This window comes from Candoia aspera, chromosome 1, assembly GCF_035149785.1.
Source record: "Candoia aspera isolate rCanAsp1 chromosome 1, rCanAsp1.hap2, whole genome shotgun sequence".
Classification (NCBI taxonomy): Eukaryota; Metazoa; Chordata; class Lepidosauria; order Squamata; family Boidae; genus Candoia; species Candoia aspera.
The window spans coordinates 155,420,008-155,447,860 of NC_086153.1; the positions used below are offsets into that span (position 1 = coordinate 155,420,008).

At 37.8% G+C, this 27,853-nt stretch overlaps 1 protein-coding gene across 3 annotated transcripts in view; it reads right to left on the minus strand.

Moving 5' to 3' along the window:
* The window catches only part of TASP1 (taspase 1), a 62,892-nt gene that overhangs the window by 19,534 nt on the left and 15,505 nt on the right, over positions 1-27,853 (minus strand). For all 3 annotated transcript variants that reach the window (XM_063316331.1, XM_063316338.1, XM_063316324.1), the window contains exons 7-11: positions 27,072-27,151; positions 22,443-22,549; positions 16,639-16,758; positions 14,125-14,203; positions 3,381-3,491 (exon numbers count right to left, since the gene is read on the minus strand). In XM_063316331.1, coding sequence (XP_063172401.1) covers positions 3,381-3,491; positions 14,125-14,203; positions 16,639-16,758; positions 22,443-22,549; positions 27,072-27,151 — 497 coding nt within the window. The remainder of the gene's footprint in view (positions 1-3,380; positions 3,492-14,124; positions 14,204-16,638; positions 16,759-22,442; positions 22,550-27,071; positions 27,152-27,853) is intronic.

The window sequence follows — 27,853 nt, forward strand, 5'->3', positions numbered from 1 at the left end:
ACTAGATTTAGTTCAATTTCCTTTTATCTACTGCCTTTGTTTTGTTTACTACTTCTTTTTCTGCATTTTGTATAATCCTGCTTACTCTGAAAGTGAATAGGGTGATGGATGGGTTTGTACATATATCTGATCTACCAAAAAAATCATTTTTATGTTTAGATTTTCTATTTCTCTTATACTAATTTGAGTATTTTACTAAGAAGTTGAAATAAACAATGTGATGCATACAGTTCAATCCCCCAATTCCCAAGTCTCCCATTTTCTTCCAGCACCGCCCTTACTATTTTATCCTTTTGTAACATTTAGATTTTAGAGTGAATTGAGATTTAGGAATCTGAGGCTTCAGTCTTTCATTTCACTACCTTCTGGATAATCTACAGCTGCAATTGCCCTACTGTTTAAGAGGAATGAATGTGTAGGCAGAATAGACCCTTCTATGAAGCTTGATGCCTGCCAGGTTTCAGACAAGAGGGTGCAGGAATGTTTATCTTCGATCAAGGGTAGGCAACACATAAACTGCACATGGCCCAAAGCATTCCAAAATTGCACTACAAAATTGCCAGTAATAATGATATTGGCTTATTTGTCAGTTGTTGGGTGATTTTAAAAACTGGGTGGAAGTAATTTGCCTCTGGGAGGCCTCCCTCTGCCATCCCCACACTTACATTGCCAAAAAAGATGTGACTTGATTCGATATTGCCATTTATGTTGTCTACTGAGCATGTAAACTTGAGCATTATAAAACTGAAATGCTCTGGGGGTATAAAGGGAACTATAAGAAATTTTCTTCTCACATAGTTAGCCATCTTGTGGTGTATCGAAATCAATGGCATATATTTATTTTGCATAACATTATCAGAGGCAGCAGCCACATTCCAAAGACAGAAAAATGTTAAGTTAACTTCTAAATGAAGGAATGAGGTTGCAAAGCAATGGATTGCAGTGGAAATGGTAGAATTTAGGGAAAGGATTTTGAATGTTAAAATAAGGATCAGAAGAAAGGTTTGTTTAGAGTAGTACTGGAATCAGGGAGGATTAAAACATATATCCTCATCAAAGTCATCTTAAAAACATTCCTGCTCAGTAGAGTCAGGACTAACAGAGAGCACAGAGCAGACCGGTGAAGACACAATATCCATTCCCTTTGTGACTGGAGAGTTCTAGCAAACTGTTTCACTTCATCAGAAGGCAGGTTATCAGCCACTCCATTCCCTTCCCTTCTCTTCTTTCGCATTATCTTTATGTAGAAAAGCAAGACTAAAAGCCCTTCAAAATGGTGCGTATGGAATAGACCATATACAAGTAATTCCAGCTGCTTTGGAAAGAATCCTCCTCCACACTAGGAATTAAAGAATACTTCCCAAGTGACCTACTTGGAAATGAGGTTCATTTTAATCCAATGCATAATCCTAAATGTACTTATTAAGCAACAAAAGAACCAAGTTAGCAGAAAACACAAGAAAGGGCAGCAATAATTGAATAAAAAATATTGGGTCTTTAAATGGTTTAATCAATGTATAATTATTTTGACTTTAATTCTAATTATATTACTGTTGTATTTTATGCTTTATTTTATTTTCTAAGCTGTCTTGATTGTTTAGACAGGTAAAACAACAAGGTATTAATTCAACAACAGATCAATTTAAAAAGCTTGCATTGCCAAAGAACAGAGGAAGAAACAGTATACTGATGAAATCTGATATAAATGTTAAGACATTTCTTTCTTAGTACCAAAACATTTCATATACCTGATTAGGCTGTAGATTACGACACATGACTCCTAAGATACCAGAAGTTTTATCTATCTATCTATCTATCTATCTATCTATCTATCTATCTATCTATCAATCATATTTTTATCGCCGCCCATGTCACCCACACGGGGGACCCTGGGCGGTTCACAGTAAAAACAATTTAAAATTCAATGAAATTATAAATAATACCAATATTTCAATAAATATAAAATACAATAAAATCCAAATAAGGGCGGATCAAATTCAGCCCATAAAGGGATAAGGCTGGTCCCTGCAGGGCTAGGGAACTAACCAGCCCCAAGAATGGCTCTTCCTCTCCCCACTCCAAGCATGGTGACAAAACCAGGTTTTCAGCTGTTTTCTGAAGTCCAGAAGAGAGGGGGCTAACCGCATTTCCGGGGGAAGGATGTTCCAAAGGGCAGGAGCTGCTGCAGAGAAAGCCTGCCTCCTGGACCCCGACAGATGGAACTCTCTTGCAGTCGGGGTCCATAGCATGCCCTCTCTGCATGACCGGGTGGGATGGGTTGATGTGACGGGGATGAGACGGTCCCTTAGGTAATCTGGACCCATGCCATATAGGGCTTTAAAGGTGATAACCAACACCTTGAATTGGACCCGGAAGCAAACTGGCACCCAATGCAGCTCGCGGAGCAGCGGAGTTATATGTGCTGATCTAAAATCATCCGCGCAGCCGCATTTTGGACCAGCTGTAGCTTCCAGATACCCTTCAAGGGTAGCTCCATGTAGAACGCATTACAGTAGTCTATATGGGAGATGACCAGGGCATGAGTGACCATTTGAAGGGCCTCTTGCTCCAGGAAGGGGGATAACTGGCACACAACACGAAGTTGCACAAAGGCCCTTCTGGCCACCACTGCCACCTGCTCTTTGAGCAGGAGTCGTGAGTCCAAGAGGACCCCCAAGTTAGGCACCGGGTCTGTCTGGGGCAATGCAACCCCATCCAGAACTAAAGTTAGCAAATTCCTGGGAACTGAGGGGCCATTAACCCACAGCCCCTCCGTCTTACCAGCGTTCAGCTGAAGCCTGTTGTTTCCCATCCAGACCCCAACAGCCCCCAGGCACCTGGAAGGGGCAGCCACAGCATCATTTACTTCCCCTGGGATGGAAATGTATAGCTGAGTATCATCAGCATATTTATGATACCTCATCCCATGGAGACGGATGATCTCACCCAGTGGTTTCATGTAGATATTAAAAAGGAGAGGAGAGAGTACTGAACCCTGCAGCACCCCACAAAGGAGGGGCCATAGGCCCGATCTCTCCTCCCCTATCAACACCGACTGGGATCGGCCCTGGATGAAAGAGGTGAACCTGTACAAAACTACGCCGCCCACCCCCAACTCCCTAAGCCGACCCAAAAGGATACTATAGTCGATGGTATCGAACCATTATCGTGCAACAGAGGTATCTCTGTGTTAACAGAAGCTGATGACACCCTAAAGAGCAGCAGATATCATTAGGGAATAAGCCTTTTTAGATAAAAAGTCATGTCCTAGCCTACAAAGTGGCACAGAACCCTTGTTTTCATTGCATTAACATGGCTAGAACAACTAGAAGCCTGTTCTCAATTATATTTATAGACAATGTTAAAAAAAATGTACTTACTAATAAACTTGTTTTGCATAGTTTCTAGCAGAGCTTGATGAGCATCTTCATTCTGCAAAGCACACGAACATTCTCTGGCCAGTAATGTCCGTACAAGATGCTCTCCGCAACCTACATAAAGGACATATATGAGCAAGCATGGTTAATATATATGTACAAAATGGAAAAAAAATATCTGTATCTTAACTAATAGTTGTATGGAACTGCTACAGTACTTTTTTCACAGTACAAATCTCAAAGGATTCCAATGAGCTAAAAAGAACTTGGGAAACAAAAGGCAGATAATTTAAGAACTGAACGGAAAGTATTCATTTCCCACCATTTAGTCTCCTAGGATTATTTTCAACAATATAGTAAAGGTTGTTATTTCAAGCACAATCCATAGGTTTTACATTCAAAAAAAGAGTATGGGTATTTGTATTTAAGACTCAACTGGCAACATGTAACGTACTTCACAATTTTTTTCTCACTCATGCTTACTTAAGTTTCAAGCAATTTATGTTATATTATAAATAAATGATCAAGAATAATGTTATCACATAGAAACACCAAAGCCAAACTCATAAACATTCTGCATTGCAGGAAATTAGTCCAAACAGAAACCAAAAAGCCAAAAACATTTGTCGGACAATAGAATAGACTTCACAGGTGGTGTGGATTCTTTTTTCTCCTGCAGTCTGCAGTATTGCCTGAAATGCGTTCCCCAGAGTCAGGGGACCTCAAGAGAAGATTTAAAAGCATATGGGAAAGGATACAAGCAGGAGGAAAAGGTAAGGTAGTCCTACGGTGCCAATAGTAATTAGCATATCCAATTCCAGAAATACAGCTATTTTTTTTCTATCTCTGAAGTTCCACAGATCTGTTGAACAGCAGGATCGTTTTCTACTAAGAATAAGGCAATAGTCAAACCAAACGTGTCAGGAACCAACTGATTTTCAGACACTTACTTGTCAATAACCGTCATGTCCAAACAGGTAACAGAATAATAAAAAAAAAAAAAACCAAACACCTTTCTGTGTTATATATTATTTACTTTGCCACTTTCCATTGTCTCTGGAATTAAAGAAATCTACAGAAACCCAAAGGGCAAAAGACGCTAACAGGTACACCGGCCAGATGTAGGCTGTCATTTAAATTACCATTCCCTTTATAACTGTGGACCAGGAGTACTTTTAAAAGCTGAACAATAAATTTGCCAAGTGCTTAATCAGGTTTCTCCACATGCATGTGCATGCCAGCTGCTTTCCACGTGGATGCACATGCAGACAACCGGGGTAAGCTTTTGAAGCAGCTGCACTGAGCTTTCCAGAGCATGCAGGTATTTCGGCGTTTCAAGGACGATCCTGTACCCTACAAATACTTTTTATAACCCTAGTACTTTTAAGCAGGTACAACTTTTTTCATCCTGTGGGGGATAAGCTGAACTTGGTAACATTCACTTTTTAACATTTTTCAGTAATGATCAAAACTAAGTAGCTTATTTCTGCACTGCACAACTCTGCAAAAATAGTACTCGAGTTAATACATTTGTGTTGCGTTTCTTCCTCTTGTATGTCTAATACTGTGTTCTGGCTCTTCCGTGAGGTTTCTGTTTTGGAATTTCCAAAGAGCCCTGTCATTTTTTCCATCACACTAAGGGAAAATTGTGTGATCAAGCCTGGCTTATTTCACTGTGTTCTCTGAAGGGAAGCACCAACGTTAACTACTACAGATGTCACGTCAAGATATTTTTACCGTAGAGATTTATACAAAGAACTACTTTATCATAAACAGATGCTAACCGAACAGGGTGGTACTTAACGAAGGATCACACTTGGACCCAGCCATCTTTTTAAAGTGCTAAAAGGTCACTTCTGAATGTATCTTACTGAAAACAGAGCAGCACCTTTATTATGACAGTCCTTGACTCCTACATACCAAATACACAAAATTTGTCATTCTGGAATAGTTTACAGTCCTACCACTACATGCAGCAACCTTAGGTCTACAGATGCTTTCACTTTTTCTGTTCCAACTTTTAAACCAGGACTCTTACTGAAGGAGGCAGATACCTTCCATATGAATAGACCTGCGGACTACTGCTGTTTATCGAAGCCCACCCTTGAAGAGAGAGTTCTTCAAGCCCCACATTCAGTAAGTATTTCTCAAATAGGTGCAAACAGGCAAAGGTCACAGAAATTTAACCAATTCTAAACTTCAGGGATCAGTAGCAGGTATTTGCCAGGTGAAGTACACCCAATGTTCTTTGCCTCCAAGTTTGTTGGCATTGTTTAGGAGACTAAAGAGTACAGCTTGCCAATGAGGACATGCCCTGATTTCACTGGCAGCTCACTGACTGATGGAAGCGTCTTTATGCTCCTTATTTTCTTAGTTGTTCTTCAATCTATAAATGTAAGGCTGATAAAAAATTTTAAAATGCCATAGATAAATGCATGTTATGGTTAACTCTTTAAACACTCTGATAGTTTCTCTCTACCCCTCAGTACTATTATCAACAAGATTAAATATTGCCTTACTTCTGACTGATGTATTACATCTGTACCATTTCAGGTAAAAGTTTAGATGTCTGAGCGTTCTCCCATACAAAACACCTTACTGGACAAACCTAGCATTTTAGCCTAATCCATCCCTAACGTCACAGTTTATTAAGCCGGCAGAACTTTTTCAGTGAGGAGGAATGCTTACTGATTGTTTTGACCATGTGTGTGTTGGAGGGGGGTTGGTGCTGGGAGAACAAACTTAGAATATTTTTGCCATCAGTGGGGATCCAGTGAAAGAGAGGCAAGAGACATGACTGGATGTCTACCAAGGGCTAATCTTGAAAGTGCTGAAAGGGATGTATGAGAGTGCCTTTTATCCCCACATTTCTTCCCCTTATGACTACATTTGTCATTAGCCCTCTTCCTATAACAGCAGGAATGTAAGGAAAACAAGGAAGAGAGAACAATGTCAAAGACAGGAAAGAGGAAGAACGTTATAGGACAGCAGAGTTAACCCTTTGTTAGTGGCACCTTTCCTCCACTAACTGAGAAGGTCCACATTCAAAAATAAACATTATCAATATTAGCTGGACCATACTGAAAATTATCAGATTGTTTCCTATTTCCCCCATTGGGTGTATCTCCTTACCCGTAGGCTCCTGGCCAGTTTTCCTATCAAACTACCTGCCCTGTCTGATAACATTGGAAGGAAGGAAGGAAGGAAGGAAGGAAGGAAGGAAGGAAGGAAGGAAGGAAGGAAGGAAGGAAGGAAGGAAGGAAGGAAGGAAGGATCCAGCTGTGGATCACCTGTATCACATCACTGGGTTCTCGTATTTTCACTGTATTATGATACATGATTTCTAAGTTAAGGAACACTTTTACAGTCACATATTGCACATTATAGTAGTACTCCAAAGTTAGGAAATCTTTTAGGAGGTACACAATTCTTTTGTGCTGGCATTCTTCCTGGAATGTTAGAATAAATATGAAATGTGTGAAAACTTCAAGGGTTATGAGTGTTAACTTTCTTATTGGTTTACATGACCTTTTGTTACTATATGTAATGTTTTTCATTTCAGGTTGTCACAAAGCCCAGCACCTTCACCAATCTCCTTTAAGCAGATTTCTCAAAGCTTAAAATAACCTCAACAAACATCTTTTTTTAAAAAAACCCTCAACATTGGGTGAAGTAAAACATGACTTATTATTCAAGCCCAGCATCTTAGAGTCATCTACCAATGGAACCAAGATGGCATAGCAAAGAACTTCTGTAAAGCAAGGCATTTCAGAGCAGTGTGTCAATGAAATTGTTTCTGCTTCTTTTGATGAGCTTTCCTTTCAAGTCAGGAAATTAGAAGCAGGTGTGACAGAGGGCATCTGCATTCATACACCACACTGAAAAACACACGTTTTCAATTTTCAGACATGAAAGCAACTCCTATTGAGTGGAGGAGAAATGAAATGCCGGGCTTCTTTCTGCAAGCCACATGCAAAAAAGGAAGGAAACCAGGCAGCAAGTTATGGCACATGAACTATTGCTAAAGAATCCAGAGAAATTCATCTCTCCATGTTAGAACTGTTATGTACCATGAAGCAGTATGGACAACAGCTTTGATCTTTTAATCCAAAGAGGCACCCATCAATATGGTTTTTTTTAATCTGTGTCAGAAGCATCACAATTAAAATAAGGCATACTGTAAAACAGAATTTAAAATATATATTTTATAAAATATATAATGTATTTATAAAATATATTATAAAATATATAAAAGTTAAATAGATCTTGCCCAGAAACTGGCAACATTAATTGCATTCTATCGTGCTGTCATGAGGTCCTCAAATGTGCATTGATCAGGGCACAGAGGACAAGGGTACATACTGTATGTGTTGTTGTCTGCATGTCTCCACATTCACAAAGGGCAGAGGCCACCGGATAGCCCCATTTGTTCAGAGTGTCTCTGGATCTTGTTATGCTTGTTCGCAGCCTGTTCAGCGATTTCCATATTACCGAACTTTCACCAAACCCAGGTGCCAGCCACTCTGCTGGTTCCATCCAGTGTTGGTTCTTTGTAGCTTTCCATAGGTCCACTCTACTTTTTAAATTCATCGAAATCTTCCATCGACCTAAGGAAACCCTTCCTCAATTTTAATCTCTGAGGAGCTGGTTGTAGGCCATAGAGAGGGTGTTGCTTGCATACTGATGATTTAAGCCTCTCTCTATATGCTGCTGCTTCTCTACGGACAGCAGGCGGAGCAATGCCAGCTAGGTGGTAGATCTTATGTAGGTTTCAAACATCCGGTAATACTTCTGCAAGTTTCATTCAAAGCAACGTCTACTCTCCCAGCACGTGGTGATTTATACTGAACTGGGCATCCATCAATATTGTAGTAACTATTTTGAAAAACAATTCAGTCACGTAAGATGAAATGACTGAAATTAAAATGAATTGAATGACTGAATTCATAAAGATAAAAGCTGCACCGGATGAGGTGAAGCAGAACTTTTTGAGCACGAAGTAGAGACCTAATTCTCTAGATCACAAAATGGCAGAGTTAAAAGACTTTGTGACTGATTCAGATGAAAAAAAATCAACCAGCCTGAACGTTCTGATAAACAACATATTTTGGATGTTGTATCTGTGTTGCAGATAAATAAAGATGTTCAAGATGAAGTGATCTGTTTACATCTTGTGATTCAGAGATATTAGAGTTGCTCAAAATTCCTTACAATGTTGAGCAATCTACAGCAGTCTTTATGGAGGAATTCACAGTGAGATTTTTTTTTAACTGCAATTGGAATATAAACTGGAAACTGAAGCTGCTTACCATGAGGGTTTCTGTTTCCACTTAGTACAGAAACGCAGTCCTATTGTGGTTAGATTTTAAAATCTACAATATGGGATCATATCCTACATTTATCTCAGCAAGTGGGATCTTCTGAATGGAATGTGAAGATAATGATTTTTCCAGATCTCCTCCCAAACAGTTCAGAAATATCAGCTTTTCAATAAAGCTTGCTTGGCAGCAAAATGAAATATAAACTTTTTTTTTCTTTTTTGTTTTCCAGAATTTTGTTGTTTATCACTGGATTCTGGAGTGAAAACATTTTTTGATCAGGATGCTGCAAAAACATTTATGAGCTTATCATCAGTTGAGCAAATTTTGGTTATCTCTATTTTTTATTCTCTCATATTTTTAGAGGGATGGGGGGAGAGTTCCTGTACTGCATGGTCAGCACATCTCTTCTGAAAGTCCCTGTTGTACTATTTTTTTGGGGGGGGGGTTCTGTTTTAATTTTTGCTTTGTATTTTTTTAAGTTCTTCATTCTTTTAATGTTCTTACTCAATACCTTGATTTTTTTAATCAGTAATTTTTCATGTTTTTTCTTTTTATTCTTTAAAGTATCTCTCTCAGTTAAATGAAAATTCTTTTCTTTTCCCCCAACCTACAGAAATACTTTTTCTATATGGAGGTTTCATTTTATTTGTTACTTAATTCATCTTTACTTATTTCCTGAAATGTAGAAAGTTATCCTTCTCATAGAAGACAAATACTAACTTGGATAATTTATAATCAATAGTAGCAACAGTTGTTAATTTTGCAAGAAACTCATTTCATTCCACATGAAATAGCTCTTTATCCAGAAATGGATTGGTTTAACATATAGCAGTGGGAATCTAAAGTCTGCTAACTTTGTTTGGCAAGTCTTCAAAATTATAAAGGCACAAGAAAGAAGTGATGCAGAGAGATTTTTTAAATATCTGTAACCAACTATTTTAATAACTGTATTGTATTTATTAATTACAGATATTTCACAAATGTCTTTGTCATCCCTATAGTTTTTAACGTATTTTTACTTTACCTGCAGCTCAGATACTTATGGCTGGAGATTTTAATCAAGTTCTAGATCCTTTTTTAGATCATAATACTTTTCCAACATTCATAGAAAATATTACAAACTTACTTGTTCTTGACTTCTTAGTACAGTATCTTGATCATTAGTTGATCAGATAGATGATTAATACAGGTCCTATTGCAATATCCAATCTTATACTAGTAATACTGTCAATTAATACAATAAAATGCCATCCTAGTGTTTCCAAAATGGCACTTAAATGAGTCATTATTAAAGGATTCACATTTTATAAAGCAGATGAAAGAAGAGTTTGAAGCTTTTTTTTTTTTGTTAAGGATGTAAAATCTGCTGACCGGGAATGCTTTTAAGACATACATTTGTGGTTGCATTATGTTTTGCTTTGCAGGAAAAAAGAACCAAACGCCTAAACAAGAAAAATTGTACAATAAAGAAGTTTTGAGGACAAATGCATACAAGACAAAATACAGTGGAACTATGTAAAGCTTTTATGCGTATCAAATTATAATTTAATTCCCTTTATACAACACAGAATATTTACTGCACTGCATAAAGCAAATATACTGGGAGTGAAGGGAAAGGCCTACTGCAGTACATTATTGGCCTGTTGACTGAAACAGTATGGTAGTATCATTTCTACCTTTCTGAATGCTTGGATCAAAGCCTACGATAACTGTGGTCTTATAAATCAGCACCTTTTAAATTTTCTTCTACTCCAGTTTATAATATCAAGTTAAAGGTTACTCTAACTCTTCAAGAAATAATAAACAGTACTAACAGGAAAATCACCTGATCCTGATGGTTATTCTACTGAGTGGGAAAAGAGTAAATACCAGGGGCTTTGCCCAATCTTGATTTGGTCACAAATGCCAGGAGGCTAAGAAGGGACTAATCACCTATTTAAAAATATAGAGACAAAACTCACACAAATGGCCCAATATCTACGATCTCTGAAGGAACAGTATAAACATTTAACAGGGTCTAAGAACAGGCAGGAACTCATGGCAACAATTGTTAACTTTTCAGTCTAAGAATTCAGCTTTGTTTTGGCACCTGATAACCCCCACCTACCAGCCTTTCTTGTGCTCGCTTTTTTATATTAGCTTCAGTGTGGGAAAATCATTTTAGGGCATTATATTTCTGGAAGGATCTACCTGAGCTTGACTGAGCTGGAGCTTAATGGGGGAGTCTGCTCCCTCAGCGGCCCCTTAACAGGCTCAGAAGTAACAGAGCTTGTTAAACAATTTAAGCCTGGAAAAGCCCCAAGCAAGGCCTTATCACTGAAGTTATTTGGAGCAATCTGTATTGGTGGACCCATGTCCTGGCTTCCCTTTTTACATTTAGAAACAGTAAAGCGCTGGTTGCAAAGGAGCAGGGTTGCAAAGGGAGCTCTGATAGTTTCAGTCTATATTATTGTTACTATTGTTGTATTTTGTAAGCCACCCAGAGTCATAACAGATTGGGGCAGCCTAAAAATTTCACAAATAAATAAGGCAATTGGGATCTGCCTGCTAAGTATTGACCTATTAGCCTTCTTGGCATAATCAGCAAATTGTATGCTAGGCATCTACACAATAAACTCTCAGAGTAGGTCAAATCATTTTGACTGAAGAGCAAGTAGGCTTTAGAGCCGGTTGTCAATCTTAGATCATGCTCTTATTTTGCAGTATCTAGTAGAAAAATACACCTTTAGGCCAAGATCCAAATTAATTGAAGCTTTTATCAATCTCAGATTTGCTTTTAAACTGTAGTGTAAACTTAAAAACTCTACCATAGATAGGCACTTGCTTCTGCTTATATATAAGCTCTATGAGAACTTTAGTTTAAAAACTAGGCGTAGTATATAACAAAATTCTTGTTGGCAGATTTAGGCAAGAAGTTATCTTGGTGCCACTACCCTTCAATATGTATATCCATCATCCTATGGATCCTCTTGTCCTTCAAAATGAAAGGAGAGACACACTGGAATCTCCCTTTGGGCAGATGGTGCCAAGTCCCATTATATGTTAGCAATATGGTCTTGCACCATGAGGTTGCAATGGCCTAAACTGAAACTCCTATCTGGATATGCATCATCTTCTATCCATTAAAGTTTTTTACCCCATGGGCTTGACACCTCTCATTTTAGTTGATGACTTTGTTTTATCTTGGAGTAGGACTTTGCATGAGAAACTGAAATGTCATAGTTTCTCACCCAATGCAATCCTGATTATGGCATATGAGCACACAATGGCAGCCCTTAAACAGCACATCAAGGATCTGGAAGGCCAACCAGTTCTGGCTGCCATACGCAAAGATGTGATCTTGGATAGTCACTCACCATTTTTCAAGCTAAATATTTAAGCTAAATAACAGTTCCCAAATTCAAAAGAGCTCTAACCCCAAAATTTAATACCCTTTCAACAGCTGCTTCAAAGACTTTGCCCTTGTGGTGAAGGAGTTCCTGAAACATTAACTCACATTTTGCTTTATTGCCCTTCTTCTAAAGATGCCCAGTTGTAGCTAGTAACTTCCCATCTAGTCAGATTTCTAGTCCACCTGGATCCATTTTATTTACAATTATTATTCTCTGTTCAATATGATTTTATTTCTCAGAGTGTGGCTAAGTTTAGTTTTGCTACTCGTAAAATATACCATACTTTAACTGCATCAATTTTATAATGATTACGTTTTATTAAGGTTTTTATTTACTGCTTCACAGTCGGTTTTTTCTTTTTAAATTTATTTATTTAAAACATTTATATAGTGGCCTATCTTGTACCAAACTCTGGGTGGCTCACAACCAAAAGATAAAACCACATCTATGTACAATAAAAATAGTAAAACCAAAAATATTAAAACCAAAAAACCTGGCACCATAACTAAACTTAGCTCACCCTATCCCAGACCTTGGGGGGAAAGCCAATCTTGAGTGCTTTTCGGATGGCTAAAAGGGTGGGGGGTCTGCCGAATTTCAGGGGGAAGGGTGTTCCATAGGGCAGAAGCTGCCATAGAAAAGGCATGCTTCCTATAAGATGGCAACATTTAAGGAAAGGGACTAAGATCATGCCCACCCTATCTGATCTGGTAGGAAGGGCAAATAATCTTAGGGAGAGGAGGCCCCGCAAATAACCTGCTCCCGTACCACAGATCACTGATCAATTGATCATTGACCATAATGAAGTTTACTACTACTACTACCACCATTTGTTAAATACTGATTGTATCCTGTGCAATCCTGTTTTAAAAAGGGCGAGATGACTTGAATAATATTAGATTATTGATTGATATATTATATATGTATTCAGAAAAATTAGAATCAGCAGCACCGATCACTGATAGCAGTTTAAATTTTGAAGCAAGTTTTGGTGAAATATGGATTTATTATTAATAGGATTAAATGTACAATTCTAATTCTTCAGACAGGATTATTACAAATGGAATTGTCTCCCTATCTATCAAGATGCCTCATGGAACTCATCAAGAGTTAGGGTTAGGGTACCGTGGCAGCTGCTTGCGTGACCTCTTGCCCCCAGCAGCAACCACCCTGGCCTGGCAGCCACTTGTGTGCCCTTCTGCCCCCTTAACCAAAGGCTACCTGTACATTCTGAGGGCTCTGCTGAGATAAACGCAGTAAGGCTTATCCGTGAATGCACTGCCTTGAATTTGTTGACACATCTGCCAATAAACCATGCTTATGGCTTATCATGTCATTTAAATAACAGTGCATAAATGGCTGATAATGATATAATGCAGATATAATGCTCAACCCTGGTTAAGAGCCAAAATACATATATGTTGTGTTTAAACAATGGCTTTGATTTACTATCCCTAGTTTTTTCCCCCCTAGTTTGATGACTGACAGGAACTCTGTACTAATGGGTATATTAAAGGAGGAAGGGAGGAACAAAGGGAGAGTTAGTGTTCAGTGCATTTAAAAAGCCCCTGTTCAATCACCCAAGATATGTTAACGAAATCATGTTTTTTCCGGTCTTACCTAAGCCAGCTCCAAAGAGAAAGCACATAACCAACTTCAATGTAGTTTGGAGAAGTCTGTATCAAGTACAGTATAAATAACTAAATTTAGCACTTCTGTTTCAAGCTGTAATTTTACAAGGCAGTTTGTGGGCAATCACTATTATTCAGGATCTAAATTAATGTCAAAGGAGCACTTAAGTATATATTCTCCAAATCTGGAGGGGCAAACATCCTGTGTGTGTGTGTGTCTGTGTGTGTATTTTTCAAATGTACAATTAAATTAATTGCCCCACCTACCCTATTATGTAGCCAAAGGTTGACTCCAAAGTAAAGTACATTAGAAATATTCACACATTTGAAGATACACAGCAGCAATATATCTCAAGTATCTGTGTATAAATTTCAGACAAATATTTATAAGAATAGTAAATACCTGAGGTACTCACAGCTGTAGAATAAGGATTCTGAATTCCCATATTTTCAGCCCAGCAACCACATCCATAAAGAGCTGCCTGACAGAACAGGAAAAGAATTTTATAAAAAAAACCAAAAAGTTTAATCAAATGGTAGAAAATGGGTTCCAATACAAACACTAGGCCTATGTGGATTATCTGACAAGGTGCCTTCTTTCTGAGCAAAGTCCCTCTAGATCCACTGCCCTAAGCCATGAACCTATGAACACTGCAGCTTCTTGAGGTTCCCTGCAGAAGATATGCTGAATCTTTTTTTTAAATACTTGATGGAAAAAAACTCAGTAAAATAACTCATAAAAAACAATACCCAACAAACACAATAATGATACAAATTATTAGAATATTAAATATTGGACCAGAATATTCTACAGTCCTGAGAAATTTAATCTGTAGGATCTTCACTAATACAATTCATAAAAGGATGCTAAATATCAAAAAAACCTCTTGGGTATGCCTATCTTTTAATACAGGGTTCCTCAGCTAGGGTTCCACGAGAGGTCATTAGGAGTTCCCTGGGAGATCACAATTTATTTAAAAAATTATTTCAAATTCAGGCAACTTCACATTAAAGAGGTCAGTTTCATTCTTTATTTTTAGTTTAAGGACACTGTTAATGCATATATACAAGCCTACACATGAAATGAACATCATAATTTTGTAACCTCTGGTCTATCTTTGAGCCTGAATGCGCAGCAGTTCCCCAAAGCCTGAAAAATATTTCAAGGGTTCCTCCAGGGTCAAAAGGTTGAGAAAGGCTGCTTTAATATATTTATGTGTTAAATTTTCCATAAATACCATATACTTTTATTTTATTTAATGTATGTCAAGTGAAGACATATTTTCATTATAATTTCCAACATTGGTATATTGTCAGCCGAGTAATTAACATATGACTGGGCTTGGAAGAGATTGACAAGAAGCTTAATTTTACTTCTGCTACAAATTGTTTGGAGTTAATATTGGTAATTACCCCATTCTCCTTATTCTAAAAGATGTTTATTTAAGACACTCCCACGCCAAAGATCTAAAAGGCTTCTTTTTTGTTCACTGCTTTTCCAACCATTTTGGGAGTATGATTCGGTAAATTTATTATGCTGTACAGCACTACAGAACCATTTATAAATTAACTTCAAAGAATTCTCTCTAACAAATGTAGGAATGACTCAGAAGGGTTGCTTCTGCCAAATTCTTTCCCACATTGGTTGATCCATTTTTTTTTAAAAGGCTGCCTCAAAAAGTTATTTACAGAATTGTTTAGGATGGTTATATAATTATTTTAAGAATGGTGTCAATTTTAGAGCAAATTTGTTGAAATGCTGGAAAGAACATGGAAGAATATTCCATTCACTGACTTTTACAGTGAATTTCAATTCAGAGATGTATGCAGGAGGAGCAAGGGAGAGCAAACAGCAAAATGGATGTCATGCCGCAAGCTCTCCCCCTTTTATATAGGCGCTGGGATATTGCATGCATGTATAAAAGGGGCAGAGCTTGTGTTGTACTGCCACAATGCTCATTTCATCATTTTGACAAAATTATCAGATTCTCCCAATGCTTCTGTCTCAGTTGTTTAGACTGTATCCTGAAGCCCTTTTCTTAAATCATAAAAACCCAGAAAATTAACAGCATCAGTATGAACGCTATATATTGGTCTTCACTTGTAACTGTATTTGTTTGTTGCTTCATATCCCGCCATTTCTCCAAGAGCTCAAAGTGGCGATCTTCTTTCATTTTATCGCCACAACATCAACTGTGTGAGTTAGGTTGGGCTGAGAGAGTGACCAGCCCAAAATCATTTAGTGAGTTTCCATAGTTGAGATGGACTTGAACCTGGGCTCCCTGGTCCTGGCCCACTATCTTAGTCATTATGCAACACTGGTACGGAGAGGCCATGAGGTTTCCCTTGGCAGGAATCTGTTTAAAAAATCCCTGCCTTGCATAGCCTCAACAGTATTTCAGAATGTAATGGAATAGGAAGAGAGCCAGCTTGGTGTAGTGGTTAAAGCACCAAGCAAGAAACCAGGTGTCTGTGAGTTCTAGTCCTGCTTTAGGCACGAAGCCAGCTGGGTGACTCTGGGCCAGTCACTCTCAGCCCTAGGAAGGAACAGGCAGTGGCAAACCACTTCCAAAAATGTTTGCTAAGAAATCTGCAGAGACTTGTCTAGACAGTCTCCAGGAGTCAACACTGACTCAAAGGCATTAAAACAAAATGGAATAGGAAACAGCTTCCCAACCAAATTTTAGTGAACAAGTAGGGTCTTACAATAACAGATCTTCAAATAGCCTAAGCCCAAATCTAAAACTCATTATTCCAAGCCCTTGCTTAGTTACCACTGAGAGTGGATTATCATATAAATAACTAACCCCAACCAACATCATTTTCACCAAGTTGAACAATCCACTCTCTATTTGACAACAAGTTTGGTACAAAAAGGTGAAGATGCACTAAACTTGTAAGCCTGGATCAGACCTACCTGACCAACTCTCCCAGGATGTTTCAAAGCTAAGCCTCCACTGGACACTGCAGCAGCAACATTTCCTTCTTGATCAATAACAACTGCTCCAACGGTGTCCAATGTTTCTGATTCATTTTCCTATACAACAAGGAAACATAAAATGGAGAAGATATTCTTAGCAGTGAACAGTGGATGAGTATTTTTGCAGTTGAAGACCATATGAGAACTCAGAGCCAAATAGCTATCAATGGAGGACAGGACTGTTTACTTTTCTTGACCAGATTATACATGCTCTGTGTCCATTCACTGATATCACCTGCTAAGGCCAGTTCTTCAGTCTAAGATATGAAGCTCATCTACAAGACAGAGGGCTCTCTCAGCCATGGCTCTAGTCATGGAAACATTCTCCCCCACTTGTTTCAAATAAAACTCCATAATACTAAAACACCTGGAATGAAGCATTTTCTCCTTCTGAATGAGCAAAACAGACAGGACTATACTCAAAATGTACAGTGTGAAGATATTTATGCAATGCATTATACAGAATTAAATACCTTACGCTGGCACTGCAAGAGTAATTTTCTGAAGACTACATTTTCTGCTAGTAGTGGCTGGAGTTGAAATAAGCAGAGCTGCTGTTCTCTTCCTGATACCCCTTTTTATTCTTCTCTTTTGCATACTGTTTGCGGCCTCTTATTCTTTACATAGCAGGGTACCAGGGATGAGGTAGACTGGAGTGGTCTGGATTAATCATTACCAAAACGCTTTCAAAATCAGGCTGAAGATCCAATGAAATTAAGCCCTGGGCTGCAGATTACCTAGCCCTCTGCATTTTTAAGGGGAAGTAAGCTCTATGGAATTCAAGTGGAGCTTACTGCTCAGTGCAGATCCATGCAGGGCAGCACTGAAAGGTATGTGTTCTTACAGTTCATCCCTAAGTACCCTTACTTAGGAGCAAGCATTTCTGAGTATACATTCACTGAACAAGGTTTAATCTATTCCTGTTTTTTCTCCTTGTTTTATCCTGAAGGTTACTCTGAAATCTGATGTAATCAAATACACAATAGGTTTGTTTTTAAAATAAATATTTCTAAGAGACTACAGTTTTTGGCAGATAGGCATCAATTAGCAACAAAGCCGAGAGTTCCAACCATCAGTTTCCTAATTGTTTATCAACTGGGCCTTCAAGGGATCTTCTGCCAGATCTTCCCCCTACAAGCCAGCACTGCACATGAGTTTCCCATCCAAATAAGTACAGTGGAAAGAGCTGTGTATATGCTTCCTTCTACCAAAGATTTAAGTCCTCAGAACAAAGGCACCTCAAAAAACAACCAAAGGCTATCATAAATCCTCTTTAATCTGAGTGACTTTGGTTCCAAGAAAGAATGAAAGCTGTAGACCTAGTTCATTCCATTTTGCCATGCAGAGGATCAAATAGGTTTCAGAAAACAAAGGAAGTTTATTATGAAAACATATGAGAAGCAATGATAGATCGTTTTGGGCAACTTGAGCCCCTATGGCTCCTTTTGGACCCCAAACTCTTGCTTTGCAAGCCCTGTAGCCCTCCCTGATCAAAATGCCAAAAATAAAATACAAAGGGAAACACTAATTCCTGCCATTTTGTGCTGAGAATCAGTTAAAAGCTGAAGTGCAAGTTGTAAACTGCCCGCCCCAACTCCTCTGAAATCCAGGGGGAATATCAGTTGTGCCGATGTGTACAACACGGCCCTACCTGTGTTGCAATGACATCACATCCATTATAGACTTTGACCTCCCCAAAAATATTAAGGGTGGCTCTTGGAAACCTTGCTCTACTTAGACTAAAGCAGTTGTAGCTTATATGGATAAATCTAATTTTTTCCATTCAAAAGAATGGTGTTTTTCTTAAGTGTTTGTCCTGGATGGTTGTTGGTCTGCTTGTTTTTGCACAGCACTCACCTAGTTCTTATGGCAAAGTTATCCATGTAGGATGCCTCAAAGGGTTTTGTTTCTCAGCCAGCTTGTCTCAGAGCTGAAGCTAATTTGTGCTGAGGAGTGACTGGCCTCAGATCACCCAGCTGGCTTCTGTGTCTAAAGGAGGACTAGAACCTGGCCCTTTCTGCCCTAGTCTAGCACCACAACCACTATATCATGGTGGCTTTAATTTAGATCAATCATTACATTTAATTACTTTAAAATTCCAAACTTGTGATGAAAATAGGTATATTAATCCATCAACAGCTCTCACCCTTTGAAAATTCCCATAAAATTGCCCCCAAATCCTCCAAAATGTTCAACATTTCTTTCCTGTCCATTCCAGTGATATTACTACCCATGTCTCTTGCAGCTCTTACACCTTGCTCTGTTTATATAAAAATACACTGGATCTCAAGAGTAGAAAGCATAAAAAGCAACATGACCCATTCTAAAGTTAGCAGTCAGAAGTATATTGTCTGCAAAATTAAAAAGATATGTATATTTACACAGATCATGTATTTTCCATGTCAGCATCGAAATAAGGGAGACCAACCTTGTGGCTTAGATCCAGAATCCCCATGATTGGAACTCTGTGGGCACGACACACTCAGCAGCCAAAAGGAAGAGTTTTGTTCATTCCTTTCTCCCAGAGCAGCCCCTATGATCACTAAAAATGTTCTGGAGGGCATAAAGGGTTCCTAAAATGTGGGGCATTTTAACTCTGGAATAGAGACAAAGGATATCCCTGGGAACTTTTTCTGCCTTTGAGTCAGTGTTGACTTCTGGTGACTGCCTGAACTAGGCCCTTTAGTTTTCAGAAGTGTTTGCCATTGCTTGCTTCCTAGGGCTGAGAGTGAGTGACTGGCCCAAGGTCACCCAGCTGGCTTAGTGCCTAAGACAGGACTTGAAGTCATGGTCTCCCAGTTTCTAGCCTGATGCCTCAACCACTACACCAAACTGGTGCTCTCTGAAAACCTTTTTCCTTCCAATTTCCTCAGCAACAGCTGGAGATAAACTATACTTTTGTCAAGGGAAGCAATTATTCCTTTTACAGAATAGCAATTCTGTTCCTTCCTTATATCAATTAAGGGGGAGGGAGGGGAAGAGATTTTTCTTTTCTGTAGCTAAGAAATCACTTGTATTTCAGCAGCTACAAGACTTAATCCACATACTATAAAATTCAGTATATATTACATGTTATGAATTGTTCAAGCAAAACTACCTGGAATCCAGGTTTTCATTTAATTATGCTCTACACTGCTATGACTGGAGTGTGTTGTTCTAGGTCAAGTACAACATCTGGCTTCAAACCATAAAAAAGGTGAAGATGCTGTCAAGTGCATTTTCTTGGCAAAGTTACAGAAGGGGGTTGTATTACTTTCTGGGATGGTTTTTCAACTCTCTCCATCTATGATCCGAGAAATAATTATGTTGTTATAAAACAAAGAGTTGACATAGATGAAGGATTGTTGGAAGTACTGAATAAAAAAGGACTCTCAAACGCATGGCCTGTGGGCCACATCTGGCCCACTGAGATCTTTTGGGTAGCCCACGACAGCTCAAAAATTTAAGGTACTAAATCTGTCCTTCCTGTCTTGTCACATGTGCAGGCTCCACGTGGGCACGTGATAGCCATGCAGGTGCGCAGAAAGAACAGTCGGTGACGTCAGCATTTGCCTGTGCTGAACAAACAAGTCGGAGATTGCAGCCAGGGCAATACAATATTTTACTGTATTACAGTAGGCAACATATTTTTGCCTCTATTAACAATTAACAATGTTATTTCATTTTTGTATTATTATTTATAAATAAAAATACATTATTTTAATTATTTAATTATTAATAAAGATGAATGTTTAATATATGTTGCATTTTTCCATGTTTCAATACGGCCCACTGATTAGCTCATTTTACGCAATGTGGCCCTCAGATTCATCTGAATTTGAAACCCCTGGTATAAGGTATCAGAAAAGAATCTTGACATGTTAGGCGCACTGATATTGCAGTCCTACATATAACTCAAATTTTATAGCATTCAATTCAGTTGTGAATATGGCATTCTTCCATTCAATATTACAAGATACTTGAAATCTCAAATAACAGGTTGATAAGCTCATGTTCTGGCATATGGAAGCATTGACTTGCCCTTTATAATATGAATTAATACCATTATCAACCTTCCTGAAATACCTTTAAGGATCCTTATCTTCTTTAGATATTAAAAAAATAACCAAAATAAATACCTGAATAATATAGAAGCTTTTTCTCTGAATCATCTTCCCCACAAAAGGAGAAAACAAAACAATACGTTTTGCAGGTGTTCTCACACATCAATTCTGCATAGCAAAATACATTCAATATATATTCAAAAACTATATTCAGCAACAAGAAAACCAGGGTGCTGAAATTAATCTTAGTAAAGAAATGTCATCCTGTTGTTTGATTAGAGGACCATTCTGGATCAGTCAATGCTAGATAAATGCCCAGACATGTTTACCTACCTGATATTTAAGGTTTCAGCCCTTTCCAGATCCACAGAATATGCTTTAAACTGAGAAATTCTCATCAAAATCTTAAACTGGAGAAAATGTTTCAATAGATATTTATCTTTTCATTTTGCATTTGTCATGCACCCTCTGAAAAAGTGAAAATAGTAAAATATATCATCAAGCTATAATGATGCAGTAGATTTGCTCTCAAATAAAACGGTGGGTTGGATTCAAATGTTTGTGTAACGGCAGTTCAGTAAAATCAATGATACTAAAATTATTAATCATAAAAATTACTTTTAAATGAGTCATGATTGAAGTGTACGTGTTTTAATGGATCTACTAACATACATGGGTTTTTAAGACTAGCACATTATACTTCCTTCATGGCCTCTTTTCACTTCTCTATCTCTGACTCAAATGCAGGCGAGCACACATACACATCACAATTTTCACTTTTAGGAGAAGTAGTATTACTTATGGCTTCCTTCCTTTGGAACATCATTCCCCCAGAGATAAGATTGGCCCCCTCCTTGATCCTTTTCCAGAAGGCCCTGAAGACGTGGTTCTGTCAGCGGGCCTGGAGTCCCCAGGTCGCTTCAGAGCCAATCAAGTGGCTGATATGAATGTGTTTGCTGCCGCCATGGGGTGTGTATTGTGTTTTTATGGTTTTTAATTCTGTAAGCCGCCCGGAGTCACCTTGTGTGAGTTGGACGGCCTCGTAAATTTGTTTAATAAATAAATACAAAATGCAGAAAGGGAAACAAGATAAAATACAACTAAATTTATGTACTGATGTAGGCTTTCACAGCTGATATCTCTTGGCAGCGTTAGGATTCAGGATTTAGTGACTGTGGTCTAGACAACAGATTCCTGACATCTCCTACTAAGAGTAAGAAGAGCAGTTGTCAGTTCTGAACCATTTTGGTTAATATGTTACAAGCACAACTAAAGCTCAGTGTTATCCCAAGCATGGTCACACTACCCTATGCACATTAGGTATCTAACCTAGGAAGTACTTTGCAAGCCAACATATTGTTACCCATATTTCACCAGTTCCAATAGGAAATGTACTGACACACACACACAGGTACAAGAATATAAGGAAGATTATTTCACATATTATATTGCCTAGACCAATGTCCATGTATGCAGGGACTTTTCACACATACAATCTGACCGACTGTTCGCCAAATAAATGAACACACCAAAGGAGTATTGAATTAATCAGAAGACTCTAGTATATGAAAAAGCCACATGCATAAGTACACACATATACATTTTACAATATTGATTTCAGAATACTGAGATGTTAACTTTTGAACTTTGTTGAAGTGTTATTAAGAATGACCAACCTCTTTCTCCACAGGTACTGACCTTTTCACTTGTTTGTCGTCTTTTCTTCAGCTGACAAAGATTTGTTTCGACCTTTTCAGCCAGCTCTAGTTTCCTCTTGTTCCTTTTAAAAGCTGCTAAACTAAGCCCTGTAAAATATTTAGCAGCATTTATATTTCTGAAAAATTTAATTTATCAATGCATTTATTAAATGCAACTCTTCTGACTTTTACCCAACAAACTCAGGCTTATACCCAGAATTTGTCTATTAATCTAAATATTCCTTAACCAGGCAATCAGAAAAAGAAACCAAGAAGAGGAAGAAATGTGTGACCCTGATGTACGTAATACCATAAAATTAGGGCATTAATAGTGCTACATTTGATACATTCAAGAAAGCAAAATTAAATTAAGCAGATAATAAACACAGAGTCAATCTCAAATGCAATGAAATAAGCTGGTTAGCAAGATTCTGAATTCTTCTTCTTCAGCCTTCATACACTGAAATGTTATATGGTTGTTCTCAAAAATAATTGCTGGTAACCCTTCCAGCTCTGATTATGGCCATTTATTTGGGTGTTGCATTTTGATAAATGGGGTCATGTAGAAATTGTTACTTCACTAAACACAAGAATGCCTGCCAACTCTTAAGGATCTGAATTGCTATCTTGCCCTCTTTTGAGAAGCCCTTCCCAGACTCAAGTTGTCATGTGTACATGCCACTATAACTATTTACCTTTTCTCAAGTATTTCTTTCCTGTCAAAAAACAAAGAAATATAGCTAAGAACCTTAAGCAGTCTACCACTTAGACACTGAAGAGACCCTTCTTTGCTAGGTTCTTAGCATATGTCATCATGCATCATCAGGTGCTGCCTTGAGATCAGTGGTGACTTTCCAAACTCTTTATTATTAAATAAAAGAATGTTTTGATCTTTAATCTCAAGTTTCATTTTTTTTCCTCAAAGATATCTAGGTGAACAACCATGGTTAGTCTTTCTAAAGCTGTCAGCATCTAGTGGTGTTAATAAAATTCTTAAAATGCAATTTCCCTGAACTGGGACAAACTTAAGGTTTTTAATTCACATGAATAACTGCTCCCTATAAAGTTCCCTGTTTTCCCAAGCAATCAAACCACACTGCAGTCTTATAAAACTTTCAGCAATAGTAAAAAAAAAATCCGAAATATCTATAAACCATGAAACTTAAAATATTTTGAGAGTGTTCCCTTCATCCATGAATAAAGTGATGTCATTCCATCTTCAACGAATGATTCTCTTGGTAAGAGATTTGCTGTTCAAAGTCAGGTATTCACTGACTGCTTTGTTGAGATAAACAAGTCAAGTACCTTATTCTATAATAAATAGAAAATTTTGGAAAGTCACTTTTTTCTTTTGTGAAAAATAAACACAATCATATGGATTCTTTGTAGTGGGAGAAAAACCCACTATTTCACTACAGAACATGGAACTTCATGTCTTGATTAATTCAGCAGAATAATGTTGCAATCTTCTTCCAAAATCCTCTTGTTCAAGCCCAATTAACATCAGTCGGAGTGTTTCCTAAGATGGTATGTTTTCCCTTAGTTTTTGAATACTGCAATTTGGGGTGCCAATTTGTATTCATTTATTCTTTTGCACACTATCTGTGTTATGTAAAGGAAGAAAGGCATTGCTAGCAAATGCTAGTGCACATATCAGTGAAAGATGAGCAAGGGAAAAAATTCTTGATGTTATGGGCAGAGTTACTAGGTCCTGTAATAGTACTACCTAAGTACATATACAGATTTGGCGTTTGGGTGAATTGCAACTTTGAACCTTATGCCTATGCCTTTGATATGGGGCCTGCTGTTGCTGGTGGGAACTTATTTTAGGTTCAGGAGTTGTGTAAACAAGTACCTTATCTCAGGGAGTTGACCAAGAAATTCACTGATCAGATTTTCATCTTGCTTCAGTTGCTTCTGTTGGCTGTCTTGCAAGATTGCCCCCAGCCTCATATGCCAAATAAACAGTGCTTAACTCATTTGGAAGGGGGTGTCATCTTCTCTGCACTCTGCTCAAGAGAAAACTGGCTGTCTGCTGGGATGCCATTTCTGTTATTCCAGATGCCATTATACTGGGACTTGTCATTGTTTACCCACCCTGCCCCCAAGCAGACTTTCATGAGCTGAAGGAAAAAGGTGAAGTGAACCATACCATCAGTCTTTGCTCTCTTACACAGTGCATCACAGCTTATATGGAGAGGAAAAACTGGGAGGTTGGTACCAGTAGAGAGAAGAGCAGAGTTCAGCATCCCCCCACCCTCAATTTTAGTTTGAAGGGAAGGCAGTGACCTCTGATTTTGTCTCAGATTGAGTTTAAAGGTTCTGCCAAGGCAGCCTCCAACTGCTACTTCTTCTATATACTCAATATTTTCCTTCTAACACTATTTTCCAAATTTTTACTTGGAACAGTTTATACTTTTTCTGTATCCCACTACCTTCAATCCACTCAACTGAATAAATGTTAAGAAATGCAATTCAAATTCATTTTATCTACAGTATACTGAAATCTGGCAGAAGAGATTTAATTATAAATTTAACAGTATTAGAAATCATGAATGATCACCCTGCCTATTTTATTAACAGCATTAAAGCAATTATACTTCTGTGGTCATGATAATATACCCATTCAAAGCATCAGAGGCCCTGAAAAAAGTTTAAGTGCAACCACAAAAAGGGGTGGGGCATATATCTAATCCTCAGAAAAGCTGTCCAGTTCTTATCAATCATAGAGCACCCCCTGGCAGTCATTTTTTGGAGTGTACTCAAAAGGCTCTGAAGATGAAATAATATTAAATTTTCTTTCAAAAGAAAGCAGTGAGAAAAATAGAACCAGAATAGAAAATACTACATATGACAATTGCTTTACAATTAATGCAATGAAAAAATACTTTTATCACAGCCATACGCTCAAATGCCTGTGTACCAATGAGAAATTTAAATAGTTTAAAGTAGCATAACAGTACTGCCTTGTGGCTAACATTTCAGTAGGCTGGCTCCAAAATGACAAATGCCAATCTCAAAATTGTTTTGATCCAACAAACCAGAAAATGATTCCTGATTTAACAAGCATAACATGTTCAATTTAAAGTGGAAAGTCAGGGAAGATACAGCATATATCCAGTGCAAGGAACACTTCAGAACAAGAGCTTATTTTCATCACCCTCCTCTTCTCTTATACAACGCTCTTGATGTAAGGAGAAAAGATGAAAAGAAAAACAGAATAAAGGAAGTTATAATAGAAACTTAACAGCCAATATTCATTTGTGCAGAATGCTGTGGGTACAGTTAAATACTACCAAGATGGGATATTTTACAATGAAGAGATGTTTAAAAAACTCAGAAAACAGTGTACAATCATAAACTAAAAATAGATTTTATATAGAATTAAAAATAGTTCTACATATGGTGTAAAGAAATTATACAATGTATTTCATCACCATCATTATTCGTTGAAAGTTAAAACTTCCCAAACAAAAATAGCAATGGCATTTCCAGTAATCTCAAACAAAATACTTATTTTGCAGTGCTTGTAACTGGCTTCATCCCAAAGGGCTCTGAGTGGTGTACAGTATCAGACAAATTTAATGAAGACAAGGTATTTAACTGAAACCTTTATACCTGCATTTTTAAGATCTGTAATATACAACTGTAATCCTCACGTTTTTTTCCTTTCCACTCTTGCAAGCCTGTGATCTTCAAACACTTTCTGAGTAGTAATTGAAAGAGTTTGTTGTATATTATCCATAATTTAACTACAAGCTGAATAAATCACCACCTCTGATCAAATAAAACACCACTAGTGATAATTATAATTATTAAATTTATATGCTGCCAGACTCTCAGTGACTTTGGGTGGTTTACAAATAACAAAAAACATTAAAAACAAGAAAAGAACATTAAAAAAAACAAGAAAAGAACATAAAAAAAGAACAAAAATGGCAGAGATAACAAACCCAGATGTGAACAAAGAAAAAGAAGAAAAGGGGGCTTCACTCACGTTCACCAAAGGCCTGGGCGAAGAGCCAGGTCTTCAGGACCCTTCAGAACATCAGCAGGGTGGGGCGTGTTTTGATCTTGGGGGCAACCTCATTCCAGAGGGCAGGTGCTGCTACAGAGAAGGGTCTTGATAGATGGCACTGTTTAACTGAAGGAACCTGGAGCATGCCAACCCTGCCAGATCGGATTGGCCATACTATTGGGCAGATAGTATGGCAGACAGGCAGTCCCTCAAGTAACCAGTCTCTATGCCATGCAGCGTTCCATGACTGTCATGCTGGCTACATGACCATGGAAGTGTCTTCGGACAACGCTGGCTCTTCGGCCATGAAACAGAGATGAGCACTGCCCCCTAGTGTTGGACATGACTAAACGGGAACCTTTACCTTTACTTTATGCCATGTAGGGCCTTATAGGTAGCAACCAGCACCTTGAATTTTAATATTCAAAAACTTCTTTATGAACACTATAATAGGTTTGAAACATTTATGGTGCAATCCCCCCACAAAAAGGCTGGTGTGACTATGCCCCACTGATATGAATGGCACCTAAATGTTTAACTATTTAATTTCACTGGTTTCAGCATGTCCCTTTAACACTTTCAAATAATAATTTCTAACAAAAAGGTACTCACTTGTTGCCATGACTCCTGGAGGACAGGCTGATATCCCATGATCCACTGCCCATCTGAAGGCTCCTTCAGCAACTAAGAAACTAAAAAATAGGGGAGACAGAATAAGTGGCTGGGGGAAGACACTCTGACAGGAAATATTTTTCATATCTTTCAGTATGATGGCAAACTATTTTAAGTACCTTACAGCTAGCAGAATTGTTCTAATTAAGTCAAAGCAGAATTCCAGGAAACAATATAAAACACGATATCCGTTATAGGGTTAAATGATGCACAACACAATCCTAAGCAGTATGTTTTAGAAGTAATCTTATTATCACTGGTATTTTTCTCTTTAATAAATCCATAACCTAAGCCACATTTTTGAACCAGTGAAAAAAAAACAAACTATACTTCTAAAACACTTAATTGAGATACAAATTAGAGTTCATTTTGAAAGGAGCAGCTTTCAGATGCCTTTGCTTCCTGGCTTTCCAAAAACCTTTAAAGAGAGTCTTTACTGAAGTTCCCAGAAAACCTAGGAACTCAATGCTTATAATGACTCCCTGGGACCACCAAAAAATTTCAAGATGTTGACAAAACAGACAGATTTCAAGTTTGCCACATGCTATAGTAAAATAGCTGGCATTTTTGTAGATGTAACCTATAAGCAATCTCATTAGAACTGAATGTTCATAAAATAATTTTTCCCTCATACTTGAAAATCACTACATCTGTAGAGAATAGGCATAATCACAGTTTACCTTCAATTGTTTATGAAAATTGAATCAGTTTGAAAACACTGT